Source organism: Dromaius novaehollandiae, chromosome 7 (genome assembly GCF_036370855.1).
Source record: "Dromaius novaehollandiae isolate bDroNov1 chromosome 7, bDroNov1.hap1, whole genome shotgun sequence".
Lineage (NCBI taxonomy): Eukaryota > Metazoa > Chordata > Aves > Casuariiformes > Dromaiidae > Dromaius > Dromaius novaehollandiae.
This window is the reverse complement of record NC_088104.1, coordinates 23,213,041-23,240,591: the sequence shown is the minus strand read 5'-3', so window position 1 is coordinate 23,240,591 and position 27,551 is coordinate 23,213,041. Positions and strand designations below refer to the sequence as shown.

The following is a 27,551-nucleotide window of genomic DNA, read 5'->3' as shown; positions in this document are numbered from 1 at the left end:
GGAAGAAATGGCAGGCAGGTAGCAAGAGAAACAAGGGCGGGGGGGGATTGTAACAAGAAACAAAGAACGAAGCCATGTCGAGGCTTAGAGCAGAATGGAGATTACAGACCCAAAGAATCAGAGTCAAGACGACAATCTTTAAACAGCAACAGGACAAAGCAGAATTAGTGAAATCCCTAAGCAGAGATGCAAAAATGGAACAAATCTAAGATATAGAGTGTGTAAAGCAGAATTAAACGCTAGAAGTGTTAAAAATATGAAAAGCACCATGGAGAATGTTTTAACATTTCCATATGTTCCTAAAATTTTCTGCTAGCTGCCCCAGCTAAGTATTTTCAGGGGAAAGATGAGATGGCTCTTAAGAGACACATGCCACCGCCTTACCGAGCCGAAGGAAATGAGGAGAGAGAACATTCTGGAAAGCAAGTCAGAAGAGAAGCCTGACTTCAGTGCATCGAACCGCCCTGGAGAAGTCCTTAGCTCTCTATTGAGTGAACAGGAGCACGGTGAACTCCACAAAGACACCTAGCTGTGCATTTTAAGTTTACTGGCTATGTATCACCTCTACCCAACGATGAGTTGACAGATCCTTGGTTTTACCACAGAGTAGCAAGGTAACCCAAGGGTATAATGAAGTACCACCTTCCTCTTCCTCTAACCATGTATTTAAGACTTGTCTCCTGTAGGCCTGCACGCTTACAGGGTACGAAGGCCACCTGGCTCCTGAAACCCAGCCTTGTGCCATCTGTCCAAGAGTCACAAACTCCTTGATTTAAAGCTGCGAACAGCATGCAGAAGGCGCAATGTGTCATAGAGGGGGAAATGCACAAAAATGGCTCCCTCTTACCCAAAGCGTTCGTTTCAGCACGTTTGCCCACGTGAAGTGCACAACTGTTTTGACACGCTCCTCGGCCGGCCGCGCAGGGCCAGCACAGCGAGCCGGGAGCTGCACTGCCTCCCACGCGCGCCCCGCTACCAACTTCCTTGGGCGCCGGCACTCCGGGCAAGACCAGAAGGGCAGCGAGACCGGCGTGAGCGCCCTAAAAAGGCACGTGCGGCCCCAGCCAAGGAGAAGGCCGCCCGGCGGCAGCGCCGGCTCCCGAGGCACGGCTGACCCCGGCGCGGGCCAAGGTGAAGGGCGGCGCTCGCACGCGCCCCGCCGCCCCGCCGCCGCCGCCCCGGCGGAAGCAGGTGCCGCGCGCCCCCCGCCCCCGCCCCGCTCACCGGAAGGCGGCGGCGGCCGCGGCGCTCCGCACACGCCGCACACGCAGCCCGCGGCGCGGCCGCGGCCCCGGCGGCGGCAGGTGGCCGCCCCGCCCCGCCCGCCCCGCGCAGGCCGCCCGGCGCGGCGCGGCGCGGCGCTCACCCGGCCTCCCGCATGACGTTGCTGTCGCCGCAGTCGCAGGCGCCCCCCGCCTGGCTCCGGAACATGTTGTAGTCGTGCCCGGCGTGCTCGCCCTGGTGGAAGCACTCGGCGCACAGGCTCATGCAGGGCGAGATGCCGCACGTCCGGCACCGGTAGGCCACGAAGTTGGCCGTCCACACCAGGCCGCACAGCGTGGCCGGGTCGTAGGCCCGCACGGCTTGCACGAAGCTGTCCCACGGCTCGCCGCCCGACAGCAGGCAGCGGCACCACTCCAGCGCCTCGGCCGCCGCCTCGCCGCCGCCGCCCGGGCCCGCCGCCCGCGCCAGCACCCGCTCCAGCAGCGCCCGCAGCTCTCCCGCCGCCGCCGCGCCGCTCTCGCCGCCCAGCGCCGCCTTCAGCCGCGCCGCCGTCGCCCGCTTGTTCCGGCCGCTGGCGCCGGCCCCCGCCATGATGGGGAACTGAGGAGCCGCTACGGCTGCGCCGGGCTCCCGGCTGCGGGGCTCCCCCCGCCGCCCTGCCTCCCTTCCCTCCCCGCGGCGCCTCCCTCTCGCGATAGCCGGGGAACCGGCACCCTGCCCGCCACCCGCTCCCTCCTCCTGACACTGCCTCTCCCCTCCCCTGACATTACCCCTCCTCTTCCTCTGCCCTGCCCTCCGCGCTCGGCGGCCGCCCCGTCAGCGCGCAGGTGCGCTGCCCCGCGCCGCCGCCCCACAAAATGTCGCCGCCCGCCCCGCAGGCCGCCCACAGGCGCCGCGGCGGCAGCGGCCCGGGCGGCGCGCGGAGGTGAAACCGCGGCAGGCGCGGGGAGCCGTGGAGCGCGCCCTGCCTCGGAGCGCGGCCCCCCGTGGCCGGGGGCTCGGTGCGCGGCCGGTAGCCCGCGCGGGGACGCCATCTTCTGCGCCAACGGCCGCCCGCGGGAGCCCAGCGGCACGGGCAGCCCGGGACGCGCGTGTCTGCTCCCGTGGGGCTCCGCCGGGAGTCTGCGGAACGTGAATTGGGCTTTTGAGATTAAATAGCGTTTTGCCGCTACCTGAAACGACCGGGCTGGGCGCCCGCGGGCCCCGCCTGAGCCGCGCTGGGCCCGGCGGCGCGTCGCGTTACCCCGCGCCGCGGAATCGGGCTGCACGTTCCCCGAGAGAACGGATTTTTTTGGGGGGGTGGGGGGTTGATTACCACGGCTCACAGACTGTCAGCTTAATACCTTTAAATCTCTATAGATAGGTTTTCAACTGTATAATAGAAAACTTAAAAAAAAACTCCCTAAACAAAAATAGACCTTTTTATTTTGCCTGACAAACAACAGAGCGGGCGGGCGCGCTCCCTGCTGGCCTCGGAGCGGGACTTCGCCGTGCCGCCTCCTACGCGTCGGTACGGGAGGGCGCAGAATGGGGCGCAGTACCTCTGCCGACACGCTTCTAGGGGAAAAAAAGGCTAAAAATAAGTTTCTTTAACTGACTGTCCTTTCCCCCAGGCGGGTAGAAACCCACTAGATTTCTTTCTGTTCCTAGGGGGACTGCGGTCGGGTTGACCACTAAGAACGAGCCGGGAGACAAAGCTCTGAAACGCCGTGGCGAAGCGCTCGCAGCGGCAGCGCTTAGCCTTTGCGAGAGACGTCATCCTTTCCGCGGGGTGTGGCACTCGGAGCTAACAGTTGGTGAGGGGAAAAAAGGCGGACAGTTCCGTCGTGCTTAACCCCCGCAAGTGCGCAGCGGCCGGCGGCAGGGCTGAGCTGCGGCTGCGCGGTGCCCGGCGGCGGCCGCCGAGGGGCTGGGGGCAGCGGGGCGGGGCGGAGCGGCGCGGCGCGGCGCGGCGGGGCTGGCGGGGGCTGGCGGCGAGGCGGGGCCGAGCGGCCCGGCAGCGGCGGAAGGGGAAGCGCGCGGCGGCGTTGGGCTCGGCCCGCCCCGGCGGGACCGCGGTGAGTGGCGGGGAGCGGGGCGGGGGCGATGGGTCGCCGTGCGGGGCGGCGGCCCGGTGCCCGCTCCGCCGCAGGCCTCCAGGCAGGCCCTGTCGTTCGGCGGCGGCCGGCCGGGGCCGGGGCCTCCCGCTGGCGGCGGGGGCGGTGTGCGAGAGGAGCGGGCAGCCCCCGCGGTGCCGCCGCGGCCGCGCCGTCACTGCCAGCCGCGTGGAAACACCCCGGGAGCTGCCGAGAAACAAGGCGGGACTTTTAAGTATAAATCAGTTTCTCAGGATAACGTTTTATGTGCGTTAGAGCATTACAGCTGATCACACGTTATTTTTCCTCAGCTGAACTATAAACATGAAGAAAATAAAGCTTAAAGAGCTGGAAAGCTGTCTTCAACAGGTTGATACTTTTGAAAGTCCAAAATTACTCCTGGAACAGTATCCAACAAGGCCTCATATTGCAGGTAGAAGTTAAATATAGCTCTGTTGTAATTGGTTTGTCTTTTACTGATTCTGCATCAGCATTTTAAAAAACACACTTACATACTTGTTTCTACTGCATTATCTCATTTGAAGCTGTTACACTAAAAGTAGTTCAGAAATTGTATCCAGCAGGAATGGGTTCAATTATTAATGAATTGTTAACCTTTTTCATTAAAAGTATACTGTTAATAAACAATCCAAAATTGAGCAAGTCGATTTCAAAGTTACCCTGTGATAGAAACATCTTGTTGATCTGTAAATGAGAAAGCTGAACTGTTTTTTACATGGCATTAAATAAGAACATAAGCAGTATGTGTACAGACACTCTTCTGTACCTTGATTTTTCCGATTTCTTACATCTTACAGAACACTGTTTCTAATGGTATGTCTGTTGCTTTTATAAACAGAACTTGAGGCATTGGTTTTGCACAGAATCAATATTCACAGCTCTGTGTAAAATCTCCCCCACAGGCCTAGAGACTTACTACTTTTCAAAACTATTTTGATGTGTGTTTATTATGTAAGTGTAAAGGACAAGCACAGGCAGCGAGAGCATCATTTTAATTATGTGTGACAAAAACCTGAAGTTCAGCATTTTCTGAATGCAGAAGAAAGGAACTTTTATCAACTAATCAAATGCATATTTGATATTACTGATCTGTTGTTTATTTTTTCCAGCATGTATGCTTTATACGATTCACAATACTTTTGATGATATTGAGAACAAAACAGTTGCAGACTTAGGATGTGGCTGTGGCATGCTTAGCATTGGAAGTGCAATGTTAGGAGCAGGGTAAGTGTTTAATACTAGATTCTGGTCATTTCTAGTACAGAGGAGAGTGGCGGGAATAACTATGACTCTCTTAGTTACTGACTGGGCTTGAATCTCTTAGTTACTGACTGGGCTTGAATCGGCTGTGACACCTCCTCGTGGTCCTGCTGCATACCCCTACCAGAGGAACTAAGGGCATCGCTGTCCCAGGTGTGATGGTGGCGACTAGTAGTTGCCTCCGTCCTGTTGAAGTATCCTTGCGATCTACAGCAGTAAAGGGGGGACCCAACTGGCTTGCAAAAAGGTGTCTCGGTCCCTCCTCTAGCCATTTGCCCAGTGACAATTTTTCAATGTGTTGGCATGGTGGCAGTCCTGACGACCGACACCAGCGAGGCTCTGGCCTGCCAGAGGCCTCCACACATTAACTGGATTTGACACAGCATGTCTACTACGGGAGCGGGGATGGCTTTGCTTGCTTGCCCTGTCGGCTGTTACAGCATAGTGGTCAGGGGAGACCTAACCAGTGGTCCCCCTCAGCCAACGCCTGTGCTCTCTTGGGCATTATAGCAGGGCGCAGGCCCTGTGAGGTCCTCTGGCCTCTAGTGAGACTGCAGCACCAAGTGGCGATGACCTACCACCTGACCTAGCTTAGTAGATGAGGCATGCCGCTTACCTTTAGTTCAAAGCAGAGTAAAATTCTTCACGTAGACGGTGAGCCTGCTCAGTCTCCCGGAACCGCTGGTACCCCATCTGTGCCTTATCCTGACTGTGAGCTGGAGGGACGTTGGGATGGTTGGCGCATCTGTGGGGCGTAAGATTGGGTAGCCCAAATACCATCGGCTGCACCAAGCCCCTAAATTTGGCACTTCCATATAGACGCAGATGCTGCCTCCATTCACCAAATGATGCGCACTCGGACTTGATGAGAACGGACGAGCCACTTAACAAACTCAACTCAGAAAATGTGCCCTGTGTCATACAGGGTTCAGAAATAGTAATGCTGAACTGAACTCATTTGGGATATCTAATTTGGCACACAACCAGGCTGTTTAGTATGTTTAAACAGTCAATAACCATTCAAATATTGGGGGAGAGAGACAACTGCACTGAATTTGGATGTCATAATGTTTGTTTTTCCCTGAAGCACTAAATTAACATGAGTTTCTTTCACAAAACTTTAAATAGATATTTGGAAAAGGCAGCAGAGCTGCTCATGTTTTTATTTTATCAGCATTGAATTTCTATAGTGCATGCCTGTTGTATTTCATAGTTAGAAAACAAGTTGTGCACAGATGCCTCTCAGAACTTTACTACAGAACTTAAAAGAGGCTGCATTTAAACCATATTTTGAAAACAAACGCATACTTTTATGTAAAATAAACACTAATGTGTAGCTTCTGGGTTTCTTTTACAGATTGTGTGTGGGGTTTGACATAGATGCAGATGCACTGGAAATATTTAATAGGAATGTTGAAGAATTTGAGCTCACAAACATCAACATGGTTCAGTGTGATGTTTGCTCTTTGTCCGACAGCATGTCAGAAACTTTTGACACAGTTATTATGAACCCTCCTTTTGGTACCAAGCACAATAAAGGTTAGTAATTATAAAAATTAGAAATTATTGGAAATGAAATATGAAGGGAAATACTTTTAATGAAACATCTCCCTTCTCTTTTACAATATGGGACCCACATAGAGTTTTGCTGATCTGAAATCCGTTTCCTAAGTAGAGATTAATCATTTCAACACTGTAGCTATTGATGAAGTGGTTTCAAATAAACCACACTAGCTATTCCTTATCCCTATTATTTATTTTTTCTTTTACTAAAAGCAATTAGGAAAGTTGCAAAAATACTAAAAATACTAAAAATACTTTCCCAGCCTTAATGTGTGCAGTGCTGTTTTTCAGGTGTCTAGGATAAGAAGCCTAGCAATAGCTTACTACTCCAAAAAAAAATTGTCTCTTTTACAAAAGGCAAGGACATTGAAGCGCAAAGTAGATCTTTAAATAGCCACTAGTTTAAGCTTGCATTTAACAATTCCAGTGATTTCAATGCTCTTTTAGGAATGGATGTGTTTTTTCTGAAAACTGCTTTACAGCTGGCAAAAACGGCTGTATATTCCCTTCACAAAACATCAACACGGCAAGTAAGTCCTTAATTTTAGTAGAGTGGGGGGTGTTAACCAATTACATAGTTGATTTTGAATCAGGTAATCTATAGTTTCACTGATTTGGTCATGTCTTTACTGGGTATGAAACTTGCTTTGGTTAAACACTAATCATGTCAGAGAATATTTAATGATGCATATGAGACCACAAGAAGGCAATACAATGTTTTAACATGGAAAACAAAGTATAGGGGCTTCTTAAAGTAGTAGGGGGTACAGATGTTTATAAACCAGCATTTAAGCATAACTGCATCTGTTTAATACCCTAGCACATTCAAAAGAAAGCAGATGAATGGAAAGTGAAGATGGAAGTTATAGCAGGTAAGATTAACTTGTAATTAAAGAAAAAACATTTTCTTAGCAGCTAATCTCTGAAACACACTACTAGCCAGACATCCAGAGGTAAACTTGTCTGGTTTAAAATAAAAGGTTAAAAAACCCCACCTATTTCATTTTTTCTTTTAAACCTTGCTACCTGCTAGGATCCAGGAAGCAAACATTCTTAAAAATAAATAAAGCTCAGAGGAAAATAAGAGTACTACATTTTTTCCTGCCCTGCTTTGAGAAAGACTAGATTTTGCTTTCAAGCGGAAGTTAGAGTCCTGCTTCAAAAAACTGTGTTGCTGAATAACAATACCAGAGTGCAGGTCAGTTCTCAAATTTAAAAAGGATCCTGTCTTTGTAGTCACCTGAATATTATTTCTGATAACTGTTCAAGATTTTGCCTTATTTTTAAATATCACCAGTTGGATGCTTTATACAGTCATACACTTAAGACATGAAAGCTGCACAAGTGCTTGAGACACTGCATTTCTGTATCTCAGCCATCTACTTACTGTCTCTACTTGGTCTAAGTGTTTAGGCAGCCTAGTCCAGGGGTCAAATCAATTATTATCAAGCCAGGGCTGTTTGAGGCTGGCAATAGAAAGCATAGAAAAACATGGTGCAGGTTGCAAGTTGCCTATTAATCATTCTAATGTAAGTATTCTTTGTACTGTTCATAGAACTTAAATATGACCTACCCGCATCATACAAGTTTCATAAGAAGAAATCGGTAAGTGTAAAACCCAACTTGCCTGAGAAAAAGCTCCATCGTGTATTAGACAGGTAAATGAATTCTACTATAAATAAAGTTTTAGGGTCAGATGTACTGGGCTGTGATACAGCATTTGCCATGTCACTATGAAGGCATTTGTTTTGTTGCCATTAGTATATTTAGTAGTTGGGCAGGGGTTTAGGGAAGAAGAGTCACTTTAATGCAAGTCAAAGCTGTGCACCAAACACGATGAAAGCCAGCACTGTACCAGGTATAAAGAAAGCTAGAAGTAGCTCTGTTGACTCACTATTTAATAGTCATCTGCTTAATCCTGTCTGCAACTTTGAATTAAGTGAAAAAGACAGAGACTTCAGAGTAGCTAGGATTTTATAACAGTAAAAACCACTTCAATATTGTGTTCAGCATACTGCAAATAGCTGCAGCCAGTAAAACTCCTCATAGAACCATCCTAAAGGGGGCAGGAGGAAGCTATGCACTTATTCTATCTCCTTACAGAAGACAGAGCCAAGGTGCAAGAGTATGAAGACTTTGGAGTTTGCTTTTGGGTTTAGGTGCCAAAAGTCAATTTAGAATACCAAAACACTTATCCTGTTACCACATGTACTGAGAATCCTGGAGTAGACTGATCAAGCTTTGAAGGTTCAGTTAGGTAGGTTAGAATAGGCCAGAAGTTGATTATTCAACTGCATTCGTTTTCTTTGCAATTTGAACTTAATGATGGAAGTCTGTCCTTCAGCTTTGCCACTTAACAGTTACAGCTTTATACTATACGAACAGTCAAACTTCAGGAGTGAACAGTTTAAGTTCTCAATTTATTGACAGCTGCTAGTGAATATAACTTTGAGATTACAAAGGCAATTCAGGGATGGAACCTTTCACACTTGAATGAGGTACCAGAGAAGTTGAGAGGACTGACAGTATAAACAAAACTATAAATATAAAAAAAACTGTTCCAGAGTGGCATGTTAGAGTAAGCATGCTTCTTAAACAAAAGAAAAAAAAAAAAAAACTGTAATCCAACAAAATAAAGCTTTCCTCTCATCATAGGTTGACATTGAAGTGGATTTCATTAGATTTTCTGCTGAGAAACTCCTGAACTGAGGCATGGCTTTAAAACCTACTTAAAATGGACTAATAAAAACAATGATTTTTATTTTAGTATTACTGCTCTCCGTCTCCATTTTCTGTTTTCAGCTGTTTTGGTGCAGGTTCTTCTTTTTCAGTTTCCTCTAGTGGTCTCTTCTTGGGGCTTGCCGGTTCTGTAAGATTGAATACATACTTATTGAAAGGCTTCCCTTTATCATAAATATTACCTGCAGTCTTCCAAAAAGTAAACTTACTGAAATACTGAAACAGTGTTCTTAGGATGTAGCCCAAGGATAGGTTCTAGTTTATCCACAGCTACTGCTATGATAGAGGATTACTTAATATTGCAACTTAAAAGCTTAAGTGTTCCAAAATACCTCCACTGAAGAGTTCTTCCCTGTCTAGCTTCATGGAAGAAGGGAAGATAAAGGAACACCATTTAAGAGCAGTAGGTTTGAGTAGGACTGGGTTCTGTTTAAGCAGGTGCTGTATCTAATAAACAGAAGCAGAGTTCTTGCATCTTTCAAGCCAAATACCACTGTCCAGTCTATCGGTATTCTCATATTATCAAAAAACAAAAAAGCACTATTCAAGAGACACCAAGTTTGCACAGCTGTGTAATGTTGCTGACAGCTAGCTACAGTCTTCAGCACAAAATACTTTTGAACAGTCCTGCAATACAGCCACAATTATCTAGTAGTTGACATGATTTTTTGGGAGAGTTTCAGCTTCTGGAAGGAATCAAAGCAGAAGACCCTTAAAGTTCCCTTACCAATACTGACAAAACAGAAACACTACAGTATATGGCCAGCCTTGAAACAATTGCAAGAAACAGATGAGATGGGCCAGGATATAATATATATTATATATAATAAAGATGATGCATCCAGTGCACAAAATGACTTACCTGTTTTGATATCATCTTCACCTTCATCATTCTCAAACTTTGTTTTCTTGCCCTGAAACTGTACTTTCCCTTTATGTGCACCTTGAGGTATCTTCCCACCTCTTCCTTTTCCTTTAAGTTTGCGTCCTGTTGGGACATAAGATGTCAGGAACTTTGTCATTCACTTCCTAAGTGGCAAGTTTAAAAGAAAGGGTTTACAGTCAGTCATCATTATGCATTCACTATTTAAGTTAATTATTTTCACACAGTGGAACTAGTAGGACACTATATGTTTAAACCAATAAAAGGACCTTTTGTTTTCTGTTTTAGCAATTCTTGCTGCTCTTCCAGTATTTTTTTCAGGGCTGCTTTCTCTGCATCTCCTTCTAGCACTTCCCACGTAACATCCTTGTTCCGAAGTTGTAAGTTTCCATTATGTGCTTCTTTGGCTTTTTCCAGAGCTTCTTTTGCAAAATCCTTAAATAGGATAATACCCTTAAAAGGAAAAGGGTCATTCACATTTGAGTCTTATTGCAAGAACATTCAGCTAGAACAACAGACAACATACTCTGTTGGGTTCTTCAGCACATTCATTACTCTGACAAGCAATTCATTACTCTGTCAAGGCTGAAGCAAAAACCTCAGACCATCCTAACAAACATTCTCAGTCTGTTTTGAACTTACCAATTGAGAAGACTATCTGTGCTTCTAAAAGAATTTGAGTGTATAAATTCACTCAAAATATTGAGCAGTTCCACAATTCAAGTAAAGAATAAATTCTTTACATTATGATGTAAGAGCACAAGCATTTACTCACTTGGTTTCAAATTCTAACAACATCTTAATTCCTTGTGCAAGAATCTACTGACCTCCTTTGCACCTCTGACAAAGTGTATCCATCTGATTTCTCCATGATCAGAAAATACTGCGTGGAGATCTTCTCTGCATGTCTGATCATCAAGATCACCAGAAAACTTCAAAAGACATCCTGTCTTTTCTTCCAAAGATTTCTAAATAAGATTAAAAAAAATTTTGCTAGAGAAAGTCACACCAGTATTCAGTTCTTCCCTCAACCCTAAAACTATTAGAACATTCTAGTGATAAATAAGCAACTGAAGTGGATTCCTCTAGCACTGTCAGTAAGCCAAGTGTTCTTACTGCACAGCTTATTTATGCTCAAGGTCTGCATGTTTTTCTCTTCTTTTGATTTTATTATGACACATTTATATGAAACTTATCACTCCTTCCCCATAAGATAATTAGAGTCTTGCAGTTTTACCAAACAGCTTTTTGAAGGCTGACACCTTGGGCTAAAAACCTGTATAGTAAAATAAATTCTTTCTGGACCCTATAAAGGCAACAGATTATCCCTTTGATGCATTGAGGATCACTTCTGAACAGGTAATACACCTAATAATTCAATTCCAGATATGATCCTTTAAAGAAAATTAGTTTACTGAAAATGAAATGTAACCATGACAACTGAAGTCTTACTGTAGTTCAGTTGTAAAAGCTGAAGTGACTTTTTAGAAAGAAAATGCTCTAATCTAGAACTTGAAGCTCTGAATATCCCACAGGTCTTAGGTCTACAAATGTAGCTGCAGCAGCATATTTGTATTAATTACTTGTGGATTGAAAACCCATGAAAGATTAATAGGATAGTTTTCAGGTGTAGCGATTTAAGAAATCCATACCATTTCAGCATCTGCTGCTTGTTTCTGTTTTTCTTCTTTTTCCCTGTAGAAAATTTAAGATCCATTCAGAGTTGATTCAGGTGCAGTCAGGTGATAAATCCACACACTTGCATTGATAATTACTTACTGTTTAGCTCTTGCTTTAGCCTCTACTTTGTTTTGTTTCCTTTCTTCATTCTTCTTTGTACAATACTCCTCCCTTCAATAAAATATAAAATAAGTTAATGCTACTATTACAGTATTCCATTATAATTACTTTAGAAAACTGCAGTAGCTAAGAAAAAGAAACAGTTGAGACTCTTTAGAAGTTGAGATGCCAGTCTCCAAAGGTACAGCTGTAGGTACTTGTACAACAGCATAGAAACTTACACTGCTCAGGTCAAGCCAGGTGCTTGTCTAAATTCACATCTGAGCATTATTAGTTCACACATCAGTTAAGGGAACTTACTTGAAAAGCACTATCAGTTCTGTGTCCTTGTACTTTTGGTTTGGGATCTCTGTGAACTTCTTAGCAGATTCAACACTATCAAAAACTGCAAATATTGATCCCTGTTAAATGATCAGAGACATTAAATATTAGAATAACTGAATATTGAATGTTCTCCAGGAGACACCCCTGCCCCATGTCAACTGTTCATGACAAGAGCTACCTTAAATGTTTTCTGCAGTGTTCTCCTCATTTGAATGTTTTCAACTGGACCTTTATCCTCAAGCCATTCTTTGATATCATCAAGAGTTGCATCTACTGGAAAGCCTTTCTGCAAGATAACACTGAACTTCAATTACATGCAACAAACTATGAGACTTCAACAGAAGTATTTATTACTAACATAATACAGCGACTGACAAGTACAACTTAAAAACCTGACTATCTACTATAATTTAATTCAAGCTTTACTTTAGCTAGATGGTTTTCAAAGTCATGCAAAATAGCACAAAGCAAAGGAAGAAGTTTACTTACAACATATACAGATCTGTTTTTAATTGCAGTTTTATACTGGTCATTTAATTCAGGAAGGGGTTTGTTTGGAGATCTTCTGATTTTAGTTTTGTCTTCATTTATTTCCATTAGACCAGTCTTAGATTTTTTTAATGCTTCTACTATAACACCAAAATCTTTTGAAAGGCGACTTAACCTATTAAGTAAGCAGACACAGGTTATGTCAACCACATGGGCAAAGCTGAAGGCAAATGCTAAGATAGCAAAAGGAGCTGTACACACAGACTGGGGGTGCTCAGCCCAAAAGAACAGTAAGTAGCTGGATGTTATCCAGCCATCCAGCTTCACTATACTTTGTTTTACCTGTTGAATTTGATCATAATTTCTAAAGGCACCCAGCCATCATCCAGTTTGATCTGTTCCTTTAGGAACTTGTCTCTTGGTAGATTGTGATCACCAAAATAGTACTGCAGAAGGGGGGGGGGGGGGGAGGGAGAAAAAAAAAAAAAAGTGTTCAGTCTTAGAAGTTTTTTCATTTGACATTTGACAGTTCACTGCAGTAGATGGAGACATATGAAAATTCATGATACTGATAAAAATAATCAGAAATTCTGAAATTATTACTTCTTGCCTTAATTTGACACTTTTCCAAAAGTTAGTTGCAACAAAGAAGCTGTTAAAAGAGTGCTTCATCTAGTGGGACTGTAATAAGGTAAAGCTAGATTGCAGCTTTGTTTAGAAGCAGTATGACACTTATTCTGCTAACAAAATTATTCATGAACCTGATCAAGCTCCACAGAGTCACAAGTCAAATTTGTCATCAACAGATTGATATTTTGGTCCTTATTTAAGGAATGTATAGGCAAGAACACAGTATTTGCCACTCTGAGAAGTCTTCTGTTTAGGCTAGAGTTCTAGGTCTCATTCAAGAAACTAAGGTTAAAAAAAAAAGTTTTTATTTACTGTGTTCTCATCCTGATTACGTCCAGCATGGGAAGAACAGAATGACATACAGATGAGAAATTATTTCATTTCATACAAGAGACATGTTCATCAGATTATTCTTTTATTAGCAGTCATCTAATTAGGGTCAAATACTTTAAACCATAGGATAAATTGAAGTCTTTCCGCCAGTATCATTGTGCTTTATAAAAGGTCAGTGCAAATTTTACAGCAGTACTTCTCCTTCTAGTTTACCTGAAGCTCACATTAGCTCGAGTCTAGCCTCCTCAACTGTTTTTCCCTCCAGCGTGTTACTTCATAAGTAGTGACTATTGCCCTATATGCTTAGGGTATCAGGTACAGCTCTATTTTTTCTTTGTTAATGGCGTTTAGAATAAAGCCTTCTTAAGTGATGCATTCAATTTTTCACCAGAGGGTAACCCTCCAAGCCTCTTGAGTGAATAGTAGTTCATAAAAAGCAAGCACAAAAGTTTAGTTGTGTTTTGTAACAATAAGTTACAAAGCAGTAAATCGTAATAGCAAGTTATGCAATGTGCTAATATTTTGAACAGCACAGATTCCAGAGTAGGGTTTTTTCCAAATTTAAGACATGCAAATATTAAAATACATCTTCCTATTTGCATACATGAATAACCCCAATTAATATGGTAATAAATTGTTTAATGGTACATTTACTTGCCAGCCTATAAAGTAACTAATACCATAAGTGTTAGTAAGTTAAATCTTTTTTCTTTTTAAATAGTAGTCTTACAGGCAACTCTAGACAGGACTAACTTTCAAACTCACACTAAGATCACTCATGAATATAATGTATTAAATACCTGCCAGACCTGCAATAGACTTAAAAAAAAAACAAAACAAACAAAAAAAAACACTAACTCACTATAACTTAAAGTTAGCTAAGTCCCTACCAATTAATTTCTCCAAAACTATGTCCAACTCCAAATCCAAAACAATAAAATGAACATACCTCAATTTGCTGACATATTTTGCTTTCCAAGATAGACATATTTTCACCATCTCCATTTTCAGCCATTTTCACCAGCTGTGTTAAAGAGAATTTAGCATTCAGTACTCAGTGCATTTTCTCTTAGCTTCTTCAGACTTCCATTCAAAGTATTGCATTTTACTGCAGCCTCAGCTAAGCAAAATAACTGACAAGTTCTATAGCCACATATTTATACTTCTGAATCAATTTTAAACATGACTTCAGAACTTAAAATGGAAAGTATGGAACAACTAAGAGACAAGTAAAACACCTGAAAAATCAGTTGGTATGCTAGCATTTGGCATTCCACATTCAAGTTAGGTAAACAAATGCTGGTACTTTACAGCATTGTTTAACCATCTAGGCACAGATTCTCAGTTGGTACTTACTAGCAACAAATTGAGACCCAATTGTCTCAATTTGTCAGCAACATTTATTCATTAATGTAGACCCAATTTCTCATCACTAGGCAGAACACAAGTATCAAAAATTACATTATACTCCTAGTAAGTATAATTAGTTTTCCTGAAGTTCCTACCTCTTGACTAATCTTGGTCTGAAAGTTTAGGGAACTTACTTAAAGAAGAAATAAAGTTATCTGCGTTTACTAGTAAATCCTAAAGATGTCCAGTTGTCCCCTTTACAAACTTGCCTTTGGTGTAGTTCAACGTGAATACTGACTTTAACATGTATAGAGAAGAAGGTAAGATGCCTTAAATTTGAAAGTAACTTATTCCCCTAGCTGGCATTCAGCTTATAGTCCCAGTACACACACACTAGAAAGTTGATAAGAAAACAGCCACTTGCCAACAAGTTAATGGGGACCAAAAAACACCCATCTCATTGCTCTTAAGATAGGGATGAAAATGAAAAATGAAGCTTTGTAAAGCTGGCAGAAATCAGTTTGAATTCGGTGTTGAACTATGAAGCACAGATTTCTACTTTCTCCCTTTAGACATTATCACATTTGGTAGCTACAGCTGCAGAAGATTAAGTAGATTCACAGCCATCAGTTGCCCCAGTTCACAGATGAGCCATCACTAAAGCTGCTGGTGAAGAGGGGTTTACCCTCATGCCCGACTGAGATCGTAGACATGCACATTCTGTTCTGCCACCTACAGGGCAGTAACATCTCTCAGAGGATCAATGTGGACATAGGATCAATGTGGACATAGGGAGCACTCCCCTCAGACTCCCTTGTCCCAGGAAGTCATTCTCCATCAGAACACTTGCTTGACAGTCATCTTATTTTAGTAGTTTAATCCACCATTCATTGTTTGTTCAGCTTGCTGCAGTCCTACAATATTCTAGTTTCCCCTTCTTCCTGATCTCAAGGCTGCTCCATCCCTTCACTTGCTTGTAGTTTTTGTATCTGGGCACTTACAGCCTTAAAAAGGCTGCATCCTGTTCTCCACTATTGACTTCTCCCTGTACCTAAACACTGCAACACCCTTAAAAATATGGTTTTAGCAAGTGTCATTTGACACCTATGATCAGAGTGTATAAAGCACTTTATAAAAATTCAGACATTGATATGTAGACTAACAGTTGCAGTTACTTTAGAGATGTCTCACACTAATTACCCTGACTAGGAAAGACTTAATTAGTTCACCACCACATTCAGGTGCTAGCACTATCTTAGCACTCCCCCGTGACACTGTCCCCAAAACCTGACTTCCCAAGAAACCAATGTTCAGTTTTACATTATACTTAGACTGCTGCTGATTTACACCAAATTAAGGAATAGTCTCAGCTTTTTCCATTGGATTAACTAATTGATCTCTAATTGAGCACTAATTGTGTGCTACATCTGATCATCAGAAAGCTAACCCAGTGAAGAAAGTGAAGAATACTTCCATTAGATAAACATATCATTAACTTCATTCAGCTTGCGGAAATGCAAGTGATGGTGGTGTGGGGGCAGGGAGGAAAAGAGGAGAAGAAAACCAGGCATACCTTTCTGTGGCAGCAAGCAATTGTACTGGGTTACATTTAACATTAAACCATATCCTCAGGAGGGGAAAGAAAGCACAGAATAGCAGCTATATGAATCTTTATATTCTTGAACCTTAATTTAGTGACTGAACTCACATCGCAAAAGTCTCTTCTCCAGGTGTGTGGGGGTTTTTTGTGTTTTTTTGTTTTGTTTTTAAGCACTAGGCAATATGCTTTAAGGAAACCATTTCCTCACAGATGCTTTTCACAGTATAGCTCAATTACTGTTTAAGACAACATTAATTTAAGAGTTATGAAAAATTTTGCTGTCTCTTGCATGTTTTGAGGAAAAAAGTCATTTGGATTTTAGTCATGTATCTTGCTTTAAGAAAGCTGCATTAACAGTATGTTCTAGAACTTTAACACCAAGCCAGGCTGCTGGCGCATGCCGAAACACAGCTTGAGCTGAACACAGGATTCTCCCCTTAGCAGCTGCCACCTGGTCAGCCAGCAGTCTCAGGGCACTACTAAGGAAGATCTGAGGGGAAGCAGCAGCTTTGTACCCTTCTGTAGTGTGAAATACGGTGAAGTGAAGCCTCTGAGAACGGGGCTGTATCTGCTTGCCCCATCAGTTGTCTTTGCTGTTTCAGAACGGTGCATGGACTTCTTGGAGACCTCGTTGTCCCTTAATGCCAGGTCTTGTTAAATTGTGGGACCTTTTGGCTGCATGCTGTTAAGTCACCAATGGTTTTACTACAGTTAATGAAGTAAGGCTTACACAGAGGCAACATTTCTGAGGTAATCAGTATAGTTACAAGAGAATCAGTTAGTAAAGCTGTTTGCTTTACTTTGGTGTTGTGCATTTGGAAGGAGCTCTCCCTCGATCTGTGTAGGTAACCTGGGTCTCCTTTACCTCCCCAAAAGCACACTAATCTGATACATGCAGGACACTCCCCCCCACCACCCCTTTTTGTTTTCTTTCTGCTCCTGAATACTGGAGAGGCCATCCAGAAGTGCTAAGAATAGTGCCATGAAGAAAACTGGAAGAATGCACTTTTCAATAGTCTTCACCCAGTTTCTGCCATCCAAAGTCCATCAGCCTTTTTATAACACCCTCTTACACTTCCCCAGCTCTCACAGTGCCCCAGCCTCCCAAGCTGCTTTCCATGCAAGTCTCCATTTCACTGCTAAGAGAAGAAAACTGAAGTCTATTTCCTGAGCAGTGTTTCCAGAGCAAACAACCCCCCCCACACACACCACACAAGTGCTTAGAGGACCAGAAGACCCACCAGGACAAGCCCTTCAGATTAAGTCTTATGCTTGGAGTAGCTTTTCTAGAAGCACCCTGCCAAACCTAAGTACCAAAGTACGCCAAGAAAGGCCCAGGCTCGGCCCACGGGGAACCCAGCTTGGGCAGGGATCAGCCTCCACCCTGTCCAGTTAGACCAAAGCACAGAAAACGCTCACGTTCAAGGAAAGGTCCGGTCTCGCTGCAGACACCCGCTTCGGCCACCGGCACAAGCCGGCCTGCCGAACCCGGCCACGGAACAGGGAGGGCTCCGTCACCGTGCAGCAGCCGGGGCCGACAGAGCCCGCTCCGCCGAGCTGCGGCCGCCGGCACCGCCACGGCCGGGTCGGGCCGGGCCCTGCCCGCGCGGACGGCGGGGCCGGATGCCGCCGGAGCGCCGCCGATCCGGGCACTGCTGCAGCGGGAGCGCCGCCTCCCCGACCCCGAGGGCCCAGCGCGCAGCGCACACGAGCCGCCGCTTCGGCACCGGGCCGTGAGCCCCGGCCCCGCCGCGCCGTTAGACAGGCAGCGCCCGCCCGCGAGCGCCGCAAGGCTCCGGGATCGCGAGAGCTGGCGGCCCGGCCCGGCCCGCACCGCGCCGCACGGGGAGGCCTAAGGCGCCGCCTCCCTCCGCCGGCCCCCGCCGCCACCGCGCCGCGCGCGGGGCCCGCGGCTGCCCCGGAGCCCCGGCGGCGCCGCCCCACATGCGGCCGCGCGGGCCCCTGCGCCCGGCCCGGGGGAAGGCGGCGGGCCCCGCTGCGGGCCGGGGAAAGGGAAGGGAAAGAGGGGGCCAGGCCGGGCCCCGCGCGAGCACAAACCTGCAGCGGCCCCGGCACAAGCCCCGCACGCGGTCCGCGCCACCACCGCGCTCCGGCCCCTCCGCTTTAAAGGCCGCAGTGGGCGCCGCGCCACCCGGCAGCCCCCGCGGCCGCCGCCCGCCCCTCACGTGGTGCCGCCTTCCGGGGCGGCCCCGGCCCCGGCCCCAGCCCGCCCCCGCGGGGGTGGTGGCGTCTCGGAGGCCGCGGCGGGGCGGCAGGATGGAGCCGGGAGGCCGCGCTGCCTGTGCGCCCGCCGCCGGCTCTGTGCAGCCCTGCGGCAGAGGCGCTTCCCAGCCCGGGCAGGAGGAGCTCCGCTGCCCGAAGGAGTTTTGGGAGGAGATTTGGGTACAAAAACGGCAACCGGAGAAACGCTCCCGTGTTTGTCCGCGGCTTCGGAGGCGGCCGTATGCCGGCGCCTCCCGACCCTGCCGGCGGCCTCGTGCGCCCAAAGCGAGGCAGTCAAACGCCTGCTTGGTTGTGCAGGTTTTTGCACTGTTGTCTCAGCTCAACAGAAAAAAGGTCATTTAAAAGTTAATATTTGTACATTGATGCTACTTTAGGTCGTACTTACATTTATTAAACAATGTAAACATTTATTTAAATACATTTATATTTGCTAAAATGTTTTAGACAGCATAGTGTTACAAACATGGGTATCGTGAATAAACCCATAATTTAATAAATTAATAAATAGTAGTACTGCCTTAACAATTGATTCGACTTCTATATTATTTCATTCTCTTTCTAGTTCACAAATGAAATGGTAAAACAGTTCCTACCATAAAACAGATACAATAGCACACAATTGCCACACAATTTAGTATTCACACTCAACTGTTAATATTAAAAATGTACCACAAAGATGGCTAAAAAATGTCCTGAATGTTTTACCTGAAGTAGGATGCACAGATTATTTAATGGGAGCCAAAATACTCATTCATCTCATTTAATTCATATTACTGGCTGTGCTCAGCAGTCTGATTGCTACACACCTGCTTATGATATGTTAAAAACATGAATTAATTTGACAGGGCATTATATGTTATTGTAAAAAATAGCACCAGTTGAAATGTAACAGTAACTCTTTGAACTTTTATACCCCATTTATTCTAAAGCATTCAAAAATTTCTAAAAACTTTGAAGTCGAGGCAGGATTCTGACTGACTTCAGTACATGCAAGATCAGCATGTATTCTCCCAGCATCTGAGAATTAAAGGCTTTTTTTCACTTCACAGGTAGGTTGATGCTGGGAAAAGCTAAGCACTTGCCTACACAGTGACCAGAACCTGAACTCTGCTCTCCCAGGCCTGTGCTCAGCCTGGAACGCTGCTGTCTTCAATCACAGATACGTATCTAGTCTAGAGAGTCTCCGAGCAGCAGACGAGCGGAAGCTGGGAGGCTAGGTGAGTGCTTGCCTTGTTCTTATGTTCTACCTACCTACTACTGTCAGTGACAGGATACTGGGCTAAACGAACCTTAGGTCAAGCCACAAACAGCTGTTCCTTTGGTGATATGTTTTTCTTTAAACAGGAAGCTGCATTGATACACATTTTGCACTGAAGAATTAAGTACACACTTTGAGTTCCCGGCAGATATGTTCAATATATAGATCACCTCCATGCTATTGCAAGGTAGCCCTTTACAGCTCCATCTGACTTTAAAAATTCTCTGCTGTGGAGAGTTCCGAGAGAAACCAATTCACTTTTTTTTTTTTGGCTAACCTGCCTGGCCCACACATTTCAAGCAGCCTCAAGTTCAGCTCCTCCAACCTCTTTACATTTTAGAGTCTTTAAACAAATTCCCTTTGATCCTTAAACAGCTCTCAGTGGACACGTTACAGTGATACACAAAGACAGCAAAACAAGAACTATATGTACACCATAGAATTTCACATCAAAGCTCAGAGCTGAGTGCAACCTGCTACCAGTAGTCAAATGCAAGGGAGAAATAGTATAAAATGTGAAAGAACAAAGAAGATACTCAAAATGTTTAAGAGAAAGAAATATTACAAACTCAGGGCTTACCAGCTTGGAAAGCTCCTAAAACATATCTGACAAATCCAATACAGTCAAAGTTTTCATTTTTAGTGGCAGTGCTGGTGTAAAAAGTTCCCACAGCGCCCTATCCCAGCCCTGTGTTGTCCCTCCCTCTCATAGCAACGTCTGACAGCTGTTTCTAGTGTCATTTATAAGCTGGATTGTGGAACTGATCTGGGTTAAAACAGCCTCTCTGCTCCCACATGTTATTTCTTTATTTGGATGACTTCTGTGATGCTGTTCTGAGCGTGGCCTCCCGAACAGCCGTACTGCCCAAGCACAGGGGCAGGAGCAAGAGAAGGGGGCGACAGGTACTTAACCTGGCAAAGGCACCGGCACAAACGCTCCCCAAAGCTGCCTCCTAAGTAACCAGGAAGATCTTGGTATTTTTTACATTCCAAGCAACCCATTTGCCTGTTTAGGTAAGTATTTCTCTGAACTGCAGCGCTAGGTCTCTGACAGCTCCGCAGGAAATTAATTAGCAGGTGCTTTCCACTGTACAATACTGGACCTAAAGGAGCAGGGAGGAATGCTCTTTCAACTAAGGAATGAAGTTTCTTTGTTTTTACAAGCTGAAACCACATCTTCATATAGCAGTTAACTATGTGACATAACAGTGTCTTTATATAAATGGCTGTATAAACCCATCCCCAAGACACCTCAGCAGTTGTTCCACAAGGCAGGGAACACGTACAGCCTACAGATACGCTTTCTACCTTATCCTTCTTTCCTCCCTGCAACACTGCAGCAATCCCAGCTCTGCTTGATGTTCATAGGACACTAATTTCAGTCTCCCTCTCCCCTCTATCCTGTTATCAGTTTCCTGAAAATTTTCTTATCTTTCAGACCTACACCTCTCTGTGAAACAAGGCTGAAAACAGACAAGGTTCAAAACTTAACAGGGGAGTTGACACATGCACAGAAAGACAACACAGCTGTATCTTATTCCCTTAGGGAACCAGGCTAATAACAAGCCACACATTACAGTATCTATACAGGGCATGAGGACACAACAAATCCTAAGAAATAATGATTCGTAGTCAACCAAATGCATGTGTGTTACTACCTCACACATGACAGGATGCAAAACAGGCTGGTAAGAGGACTGGTGATGGCAGAGGCAAATACCCCGTATTTAAACGAGACATATGGGTTCTGCTTTCTGCCAGCGCTGACACTGGCATGCTACACTGGGAGTCTGCCTGCAGTAAAGAGCTGACAAAATGATGCCTACATCAAGTTGCTCTCTGGACAGAATTTGAAGATCTCATACCACATTTTGAAAGATATAATAAATAAATCCAGTGGACCAGTTAGCATTAAATTGCTATAAGCATAATGTTCTGACAAGTTTCTTCAGTTGCTGCCTTTGATCCAAGTCACAATTTAGCACTTTTGGAAAAGAGAGAATGGTATTAAATACAACAGAGATGTTTGTATCTTGGGGAAGATTTTAGGAATATTCCAGTCTTTCTCCTTTGCTCCTTCCATTCCATGAAGACACACATCTTAAATATGACTGCAAAAATAGCTATCACAGTAAGGCTTTTCTCGGAAAAGAGTCAACAATACCTGTGAATCAGCCAAGGACCCATTGCAAAGCAATGGAGAGACTTCTTTTTTCATTTCCCAAAAGCCCTTTCAGTGTGAAAATTACATTTCTCAAATGGTCTTGTACTGCAGAGCATTGCTCTGCTTCTGGAAAACTAATGTACGCTTTCTCTTTGTGCTGCTGGGCTACCATGTATCATTTCTTCACCCATATACTCTTCTCATTTCAGCATCTTAAGGCAGATTAAGAGGAATAATTAGATTTAGAGGATAATTGTCTAGCATTTCTGGATGCAGTAACCCAGTCCTCAAAGTGATACTGCTGTGTATGTACCACATGCTTCTCCTGTGACAATGAACAATTTCTATAGCTATCTTCAGAGTATCAGAGATTTCATCTTAAGCCACTAGTCCACGGGAAAGCAGTGTATTTTGTTTGGTTTTACTCACCTTAGCACCAGACTATAGTTCCACTCAGGTATTAATGAAAACAAATTCTGTTTTTCACAGTCGTTCCTATATAGCTACACAAAGTATTGTAAGAGAATCATTCAAAAACTTTTATGACAGAGAATGTTTGGACTGAAAATATATGGAAATATTGTTACTGCAGTTATCTTTGAATCCATGAACCTACGAATCATTGAATCGATACAAATATGAATCTGTGAATCATCTACAAATTATTTAAAATAAAGACAAGTTATACATAGTTTTTAATGAATATGACCTAAGGGATTATGTTAGACATTGCATTGATGAGGTAATCAGTACTACTATGCATACTGTATCTGCTGTTTTCTGTAACAGCAATATGAAAATTAGATCTGTTTAGACATTATACACACAGACACAGCCATGTGAACGCATAGGACTGGGGAGATTGCCTACTGCTTCCCATTTATTAAGTTCAGGGTTATATTTCTCAATACTCTGTAGGTACGTTCCTTTTGAATAGGAATATCCTCCTGTTACATAGATGCATCCATTCAAAACCACTGCGCCACACTCCATCCTTCTCTCCATCATGTGAGCCATCTGCTTCCATTCGTTTTGCTCTGGGTCATAGCAGTCCGTGATCGTGGTCTGTCCACCCACAAAATAGATCTTGTTTTGTAACGTAATTGAACACAATCCATATTCTTCAGGAAGAAAGGAATATAGTTGAACTCAGAATGATAATGTTAACTTCAACAAGAAACGCTATGCAGTTTATAGAACTGCAGCTACGTGACAAAGATTGGGCTCTTGGTTTAAGTGCCCACTGAGGTCAGCTGAGTTTCCTCACTGAGTTTAGGAGAGGCCTCAGGAACTTCTGCTGCACTTGGTCTAAGCGGGACCAAGGCATTATAGAAGACATATATATGATCACCAGTATTTAGTGAGAATCTCCTTAAAAACTTATTGTTAAATGCAGAAAGTAGACAAAACTCTATTAAAATCCATATAAAAGATCTTTGCCAAATGCCTACGAATAGACAGATTTTATGAAAAATAAGTTTAGTATGTTATTTAATAGAACACAGCCCTTCCTTAGGACAATATTGATATAGATGTTTGAGGAGAGCTCTTCCCTTCCCCTCTCAAAGCCTGGAAATGGGGATGATCCCACAGGGACAAACATCAACTCTGGACCTTTCTACCCCTACAGACATTGCTCCTTTTAATAGAAGAATGTCAGAAAGGCTGTAAGAGGGCTTAACGATTCCAAGCTAAAGCAAAAAAAATCAAGCTCTGCACTCATGAGAGAAATCATTGTTTACCTGGATGCGGACTTGTGGCGACTATACTCCACTCATTGCTACCTGAATGGTATCTCTGGATTTTATCATAGGTGCAGCTTCCCCTGTACCCGTAGTGACCTCCGGTTACATAGATGATTTCATGCAGGACACAGGCGGTGGCGTTTCCAACTCCTGTACACAGTATTGAAGTCACAACAACCTTCAGGCTCCACAAAATACTCTCTGCCACTTCCACCAATAATCCCGTTTCAAATGACTTCCTAGTTAATATTTTAGGATGAAATGATGCTTTCAAGTATGTAAATGAATATGCAATTAAATAAACTGTCCAGATACCTTATCAGTATAAGTTAAAAGAAATTAAATAAAAATGTATTAACTGGCACATTGCATTGCATATAATATGGCCACAAAAAATTTCATGCAACGTTAGTCACATAGGTTTTGGAATAGGGAATGACTTTCAGGATTTTACTAAATTAAATAAATCTGTTAAATCATCACTTATTTGGCAAGGGAAGAGTCAATGACAGGCGAGATTATTCAGTGTGTCAGAGTATCTTTTGTGATAGTTTTAGCCTTTCCCATGATATAATTAATGAAGCTATTGTACAAACAAGGACACAAACAGAATGGAGCTATGTTACCTTTATCTCCAGGAAATGAAAGAAAACTAAACAAGGGGTTTGCAAAGTAAAATGGACAAAAATTAGGAAGAAAATACTGTATTTTTTTAAGCTTCTGAGAAGAAGCTTCACAAAGAAAATGCAGCAAAATACCTGCACAGAATGGATAACCCTGCTCAGAGTATTAGTGTAGCATTTCTAGTTTTTAAATTAGAGTAATACTGATATTTGTGGAAAATATATGAATATTGAAGAAACTGATGTATGAGTATGATAAAAGTGTTTTCCTATTATAGACACCTCAGAAATCTCATTCATGTATGAAAGTGTCAAGCTGCACTATCGTTTTATAAAATATTTTATAACTATCAATAATGTTATACAAATTATATGATAAAATGTATAATTGTTTATAAATTGTATAATGAAACAATGCACTTCAATAGAACTGTGATCCAGATTTGTGTATTTGTAGTAAATCACTAGTTTGGCTGCTAAAAACTAGGTACGGGTACTTTTCATTATCTTCACACTAAAGATAAAACTTAGGATCCTGAACAGATGATACACTGAGATATAAGAAAATTACTTGCAAAAAGCTTTAAATGAAGAAGGCACATCTGTAAATAACTGCACTGAAAATCTTAATAATCTGAAGTTTCTGTCCTGCTTCAAGCAAAGCATTCTACCTTCCATTGGGAACATAAGTCATTAGATTCTGTACCATATTAAAATAATACAGTCCCTTTATTGGAGCTCGGTCTTTGAAGGTCTACTGGATGGACATCAGTCCCAGAGATTTTTCTCTTTTCTTTCTAATTTGCACAGAAATTTTGCTCCTGGAAGGGGACAAAATTAGACTGAGAGTACTACTCGCATGTGACCACGAGTGCCTGTGACACAGCTCTCAGCTCTCACCCGGCACGTGGTCTGAATGTTTGCAGTAGTTTGGCTAGTGAGGACTTGACCCAAAGCCCACCAAAATTAACGGGAAGATTCCCACTGACTTTGGTAGAACTTGGATCATTCCCGAAACGTGTCTGTGGCATTTGTAAGTGGCATCGACAAAAGGACAGACATTGAGGCAGCAGTCGTATAAAAGCGTACGTACCTTTGATCATGTTTGCAATAGGAACCCATTTCTTTTTTAGAGGATCATAGAACTCGGCCTCTTGTACCGGAGCTCCCTTTCTGTAGCCACCCAGCGCGTAGATGCAGCCACCCAAAGAGACTGCGCAGTGGTAGTATCTTGCATCAAGCATGGGGCAGCCTTCTGTCCACTCATCTCGTTCGCTGTTATAAATCCACACGGTGTCGAGGGCTTCGATGCTCTCAGTTCTGTACCCTCCCGTCACGTAAACGTTGGGGCCCAGGTTAGTGACCCCGTAGCTCTCTCTGGTGTGATCTGGCATGTCTGTTCCCTGGACCCAGGCATTGGTTAAAGGATCCCAAACATGCACTTCTGATAAGGGATGCCAGTAGTATCCTCCAATCACATACATGACTGCTGTGGGTCTTTTGGAAATGCCTTTGGGGTTGGGGTTTAGTGCATTGTATACGAGTGACCTGATCTTATTATCATTTAGTCGGCATTTTTTTTGTAGGCTTAAAGCTGACCTTAAATACACGCTATCTAAATCTATTTTGACGCAGCTCAGCAGCTCATAGATGTATTCAATTCTTTCTTCCACGTTGTGTGCAACCCACTTAACGACAGCTTCGATGGCTGTCTTCTCTTGCCAGACGTTGAGGTTCTCTCTGGAGAGGATAAAGAAGAGCTTCTCCTTGCCCATGTCCAGAAATTCTTCCTGCTTCCACACGTCCTCGAACTGCCACAGCAATATGCGCCGCGACTCCTTCTCCAGCTCGGAGCAATGGTGGTATTCGGCGAAGGAGTGCATCCCTATGCAGTTGTCCGTATCCAAGTGCCTAACGAGGAACTGCTCGCAGGCTTTCTTCACCGACACGAACTGGAGCAGGTCCGCAGCCTGCAGCAGGCTCTGGACGTTCCTCTTTGTTATCTGGATCTGCGCCGTGTACGCATAATTCACCAGGGCTTCCAGGATGGTGTGGCTGAGCCCGGGCAGCCTGATCTGTTTTTTAGATTTCTCTTTCATGTCGGCTGTGAACATCGCTTTAAAATAATTGCTGCAAGCCGCCAGCACGGCTCGGTGGCAATGGAAGATGACCCCAGAAGCGCACTGAAGAGTGATGTCGGTGAACGAGCCGTCCAGGTAAAACGCCCGGAACGCCTCCAGCAGCTCCGCCGGGTGCGAGAAGTCATCGTAAACGTAGACGTAGTCCTCCTGCCCCGCCAGGGCCATCGCCGCGCCGAGGCGGCGCCCCCCGCTCCCCGCCGAGGCTCCGGCGCGCCGAAACCGCCCGACGCTCTCGGCTCCCAGCGCCGGGCGCAGACCGCCTACCCGCGAAGCGCGACCGCGCGCATCCCCACGCGCGGCTTCGCCAGCGGCTTTGTCCGCCCCCACCGCCGCCCCCGGGGAGCGGGGCAGCAGACGGCGGCGGCCCGAGCCCCCTCCCCGCCGGCGCCTCCGCAGCGCCCCCGCCCGCGCGGCGCTCACCGCCCCGGCGCTGCGCGGCGGCGGCAGGCGCGGCCCGGCCCGGCCCGCGGCGGGGGGGGCGGCGGCGGCCCCTTGACCATCTTTGGAAGAGCCGCTGCCGGCGGGCGGGTGGCGGGGCCGCCCCTCCGCTCCGCTCCGCTCCGCTCCCCTCCCCGGGGCCGGCCGCCTGCAGCCGCGGCCCCCGCTCAAGGTCACCGAGCGCCGGCGGCGCGGCTCGCCCCGGGGGAGGGAGCCTCTCGCCTCAGTCGCTGCGGCGGCTCGGAGCTCCGCAGCCCCCGGGGAAAGGGCTCACCGCGGGGGCGGCAGACGGGCCCCTGCTGCCGGCCGCCTTAGGGACAGGAGCAGATGCTGGGGGAGCGGCACCAGCCCGGGGGCACCCGGCCGCGCAACAAAGCACGAGCGGCGTCCCCAGCCGCCAGCAGCGGCCTGAAGCAGCTTCGCGCACCGGGAGGGAAGGGGCCCGCGGCCGCCCCCCTCTGCCAGGCACCGCGCAGCGCCGCAGCGAGGTCCGAGGTCTCGCCGAGGGGCTCCCCTCCCCTCTACCCACCGATCGGCTTTGAGAGGGGACAGCGACAGCTTCCTCAGACATCTGAGCCTGGCAAGGCTCAAATGACTGTCACAAACTGTGCCGACAGAGAAAACAGACTGCAAATATAAGCAAATTA

General features: G+C 45.4%; 4 protein-coding genes and 1 long non-coding RNA gene across 17 annotated transcripts in view; 2 read left to right on the top strand and 3 right to left on the bottom strand.

The window, feature by feature from the left end:
- Positions 1 to 1,942, bottom strand: part of UBR3 (ubiquitin protein ligase E3 component n-recognin 3) — a 123,228-nt gene extending 121,286 nt beyond the window's left edge. For 5 of the 7 annotated variants that reach the window (XM_064514908.1, XM_064514909.1, XM_064514910.1 and 2 more), the window contains exon 1: positions 1,367 to 1,942. In XM_064514908.1, the coding sequence (XP_064370978.1) occupies positions 1,367 to 1,815 (449 nt within the window). In that variant the 5' untranslated portion in view covers positions 1,816 to 1,942. Of the gene's footprint in view, positions 1 to 847; positions 867 to 1,224; positions 1,298 to 1,366 lie in introns of those variants that run through there. The other 2 variants (XM_064514913.1, XM_064514914.1) reach the window with 2 other exon arrangements.
- A 38-nt stretch (positions 1,943 to 1,980) lies between these two features.
- METTL5 (methyltransferase 5, N6-adenosine) lies at positions 1,981 to 12,848 on the top strand. 6 transcript variants are annotated; one of them, XM_064514926.1, is made up of 9 exons: positions 1,981 to 2,051; positions 2,875 to 3,020; positions 3,611 to 3,732; positions 4,430 to 4,544; positions 5,938 to 6,119; positions 6,591 to 6,673; positions 6,964 to 7,015; positions 7,699 to 7,801; positions 8,799 to 8,912. In XM_064514926.1, exons 3-9 carry the CDS (start codon positions 3,624 to 3,626, stop codon positions 8,845 to 8,847), a joined length of 693 nt encoding a protein of 230 aa, XP_064370996.1. In that variant the 5' UTR covers positions 1,981 to 2,051; positions 2,875 to 3,020; positions 3,611 to 3,623; the 3' UTR covers positions 8,848 to 8,912. The 6 variants fall into 6 exon arrangements, with proteins under 6 accessions (XP_064370996.1, XP_064370997.1, XP_064371000.1 ...); XM_064514927.1 differs by lacking the exon at positions 1,981 to 2,051 and adding an exon at positions 2,105 to 2,225; XM_064514930.1 differs by lacking the exons at positions 1,981 to 2,051; positions 2,875 to 3,020; positions 8,799 to 8,912 and adding exons at positions 3,128 to 3,281; positions 12,025 to 12,848 and having other exon boundaries at positions 7,699 to 7,748.
- SSB (small RNA binding exonuclease protection factor La) lies at positions 8,543 to 18,504 on the bottom strand. Its single transcript, XM_064514920.1, has 12 exons — positions 18,350 to 18,504; positions 14,291 to 14,365; positions 12,721 to 12,824; positions 12,379 to 12,553; positions 12,068 to 12,175; positions 11,866 to 11,966; positions 11,545 to 11,616; positions 11,418 to 11,460; positions 10,593 to 10,733; positions 10,035 to 10,218; positions 9,745 to 9,870; positions 8,543 to 9,010 (listed from the first exon to the last, which is right to left on the bottom strand). The coding sequence occupies exons 2-12, from the start codon at positions 14,354 to 14,356 to the stop codon at positions 8,913 to 8,915; spliced, it is 1,218 nt and encodes a 405-aa protein (XP_064370990.1). The 5' UTR covers positions 14,357 to 14,365; positions 18,350 to 18,504; the 3' UTR covers positions 8,543 to 8,912.
- LOC112979403 (uncharacterized) lies at positions 18,503 to 23,907 on the top strand. Of its 2 annotated transcripts, none has more exons than XR_003258162.2 (3): positions 18,503 to 18,868; positions 19,585 to 19,752; positions 23,771 to 23,907. It is a non-coding gene; the product is annotated as an uncharacterized LOC112979403 (long non-coding RNA). The 2 variants fall into 2 exon arrangements; XR_003258164.2 differs by lacking the exon at positions 23,771 to 23,907 and adding an exon at positions 23,588 to 23,717.
- KLHL23 (kelch like family member 23) lies at positions 18,917 to 26,926 on the bottom strand. Its single transcript, XM_026093498.2, has 3 exons — positions 25,419 to 26,926; positions 23,700 to 23,852; positions 18,917 to 23,078 (listed from the first exon to the last, which is right to left on the bottom strand). The coding sequence occupies exons 1-3, from the start codon at positions 26,629 to 26,631 to the stop codon at positions 22,768 to 22,770; spliced, it is 1,677 nt and encodes a 558-aa protein (XP_025949283.1). The 5' UTR covers positions 26,632 to 26,926; the 3' UTR covers positions 18,917 to 22,767.
- Positions 26,927 to 27,551: the final 625 nt, after the last annotated feature.

Bases quoted from the DNA above. Each gene is read 5' to 3' on its own strand.
- METTL5 (XM_064514926.1), top strand. From the start codon at position 3,624: ATGAAGAAAATAAAGCTTAAAGAGCTGGAAAGCTGTCTTCAACAGGTT. The intron at 6,674-6,963 runs GTAAGTCCTTAA...TTAATACCCTAG, and splicing joins ACAAAACATCAACACGGCAA to CACATTCAAAAGAAAGCAGA. The intron at 7,016-7,698 runs GTAAGATTAACT...TACTGTTCATAG, and splicing joins GAAGATGGAAGTTATAGCAG to AACTTAAATATGACCTACCC.
- SSB (XM_064514920.1), bottom strand. From the start codon at position 14,356: ATGGCTGAAAATGGAGATGGTGAAAATATGTCTATCTTGGAAAGCAAA. The intron at 12,825-14,290 runs GTATGTTCATTT...CCCCTTCTGCAG, and splicing joins AAATATGTCAGCAAATTGAG to TACTATTTTGGTGATCACAA. The intron at 10,219-10,592 runs GTCAGTAGATTC...TTTCCTTTTAAG, and splicing joins TTGTCAGAGGTGCAAAGGAG to GGTATTATCCTATTTAAGGA.
- KLHL23 (XM_026093498.2), bottom strand. From the start codon at position 26,631: ATGGCCCTGGCGGGGCAGGAGGACTACGTCTACGTTTACGATGACTTC. The intron at 23,853-25,418 runs GTACGTACGCTT...TACTGTGTACAG, and splicing joins TATTGCAAACATGATCAAAG to GAGTTGGAAACGCCACCGCC. The intron at 23,079-23,699 runs GTAAACAATGAT...TTCTTCCTGAAG, and splicing joins CGCCACAAGTCCGCATCCAG to AATATGGATTGTGTTCAATT.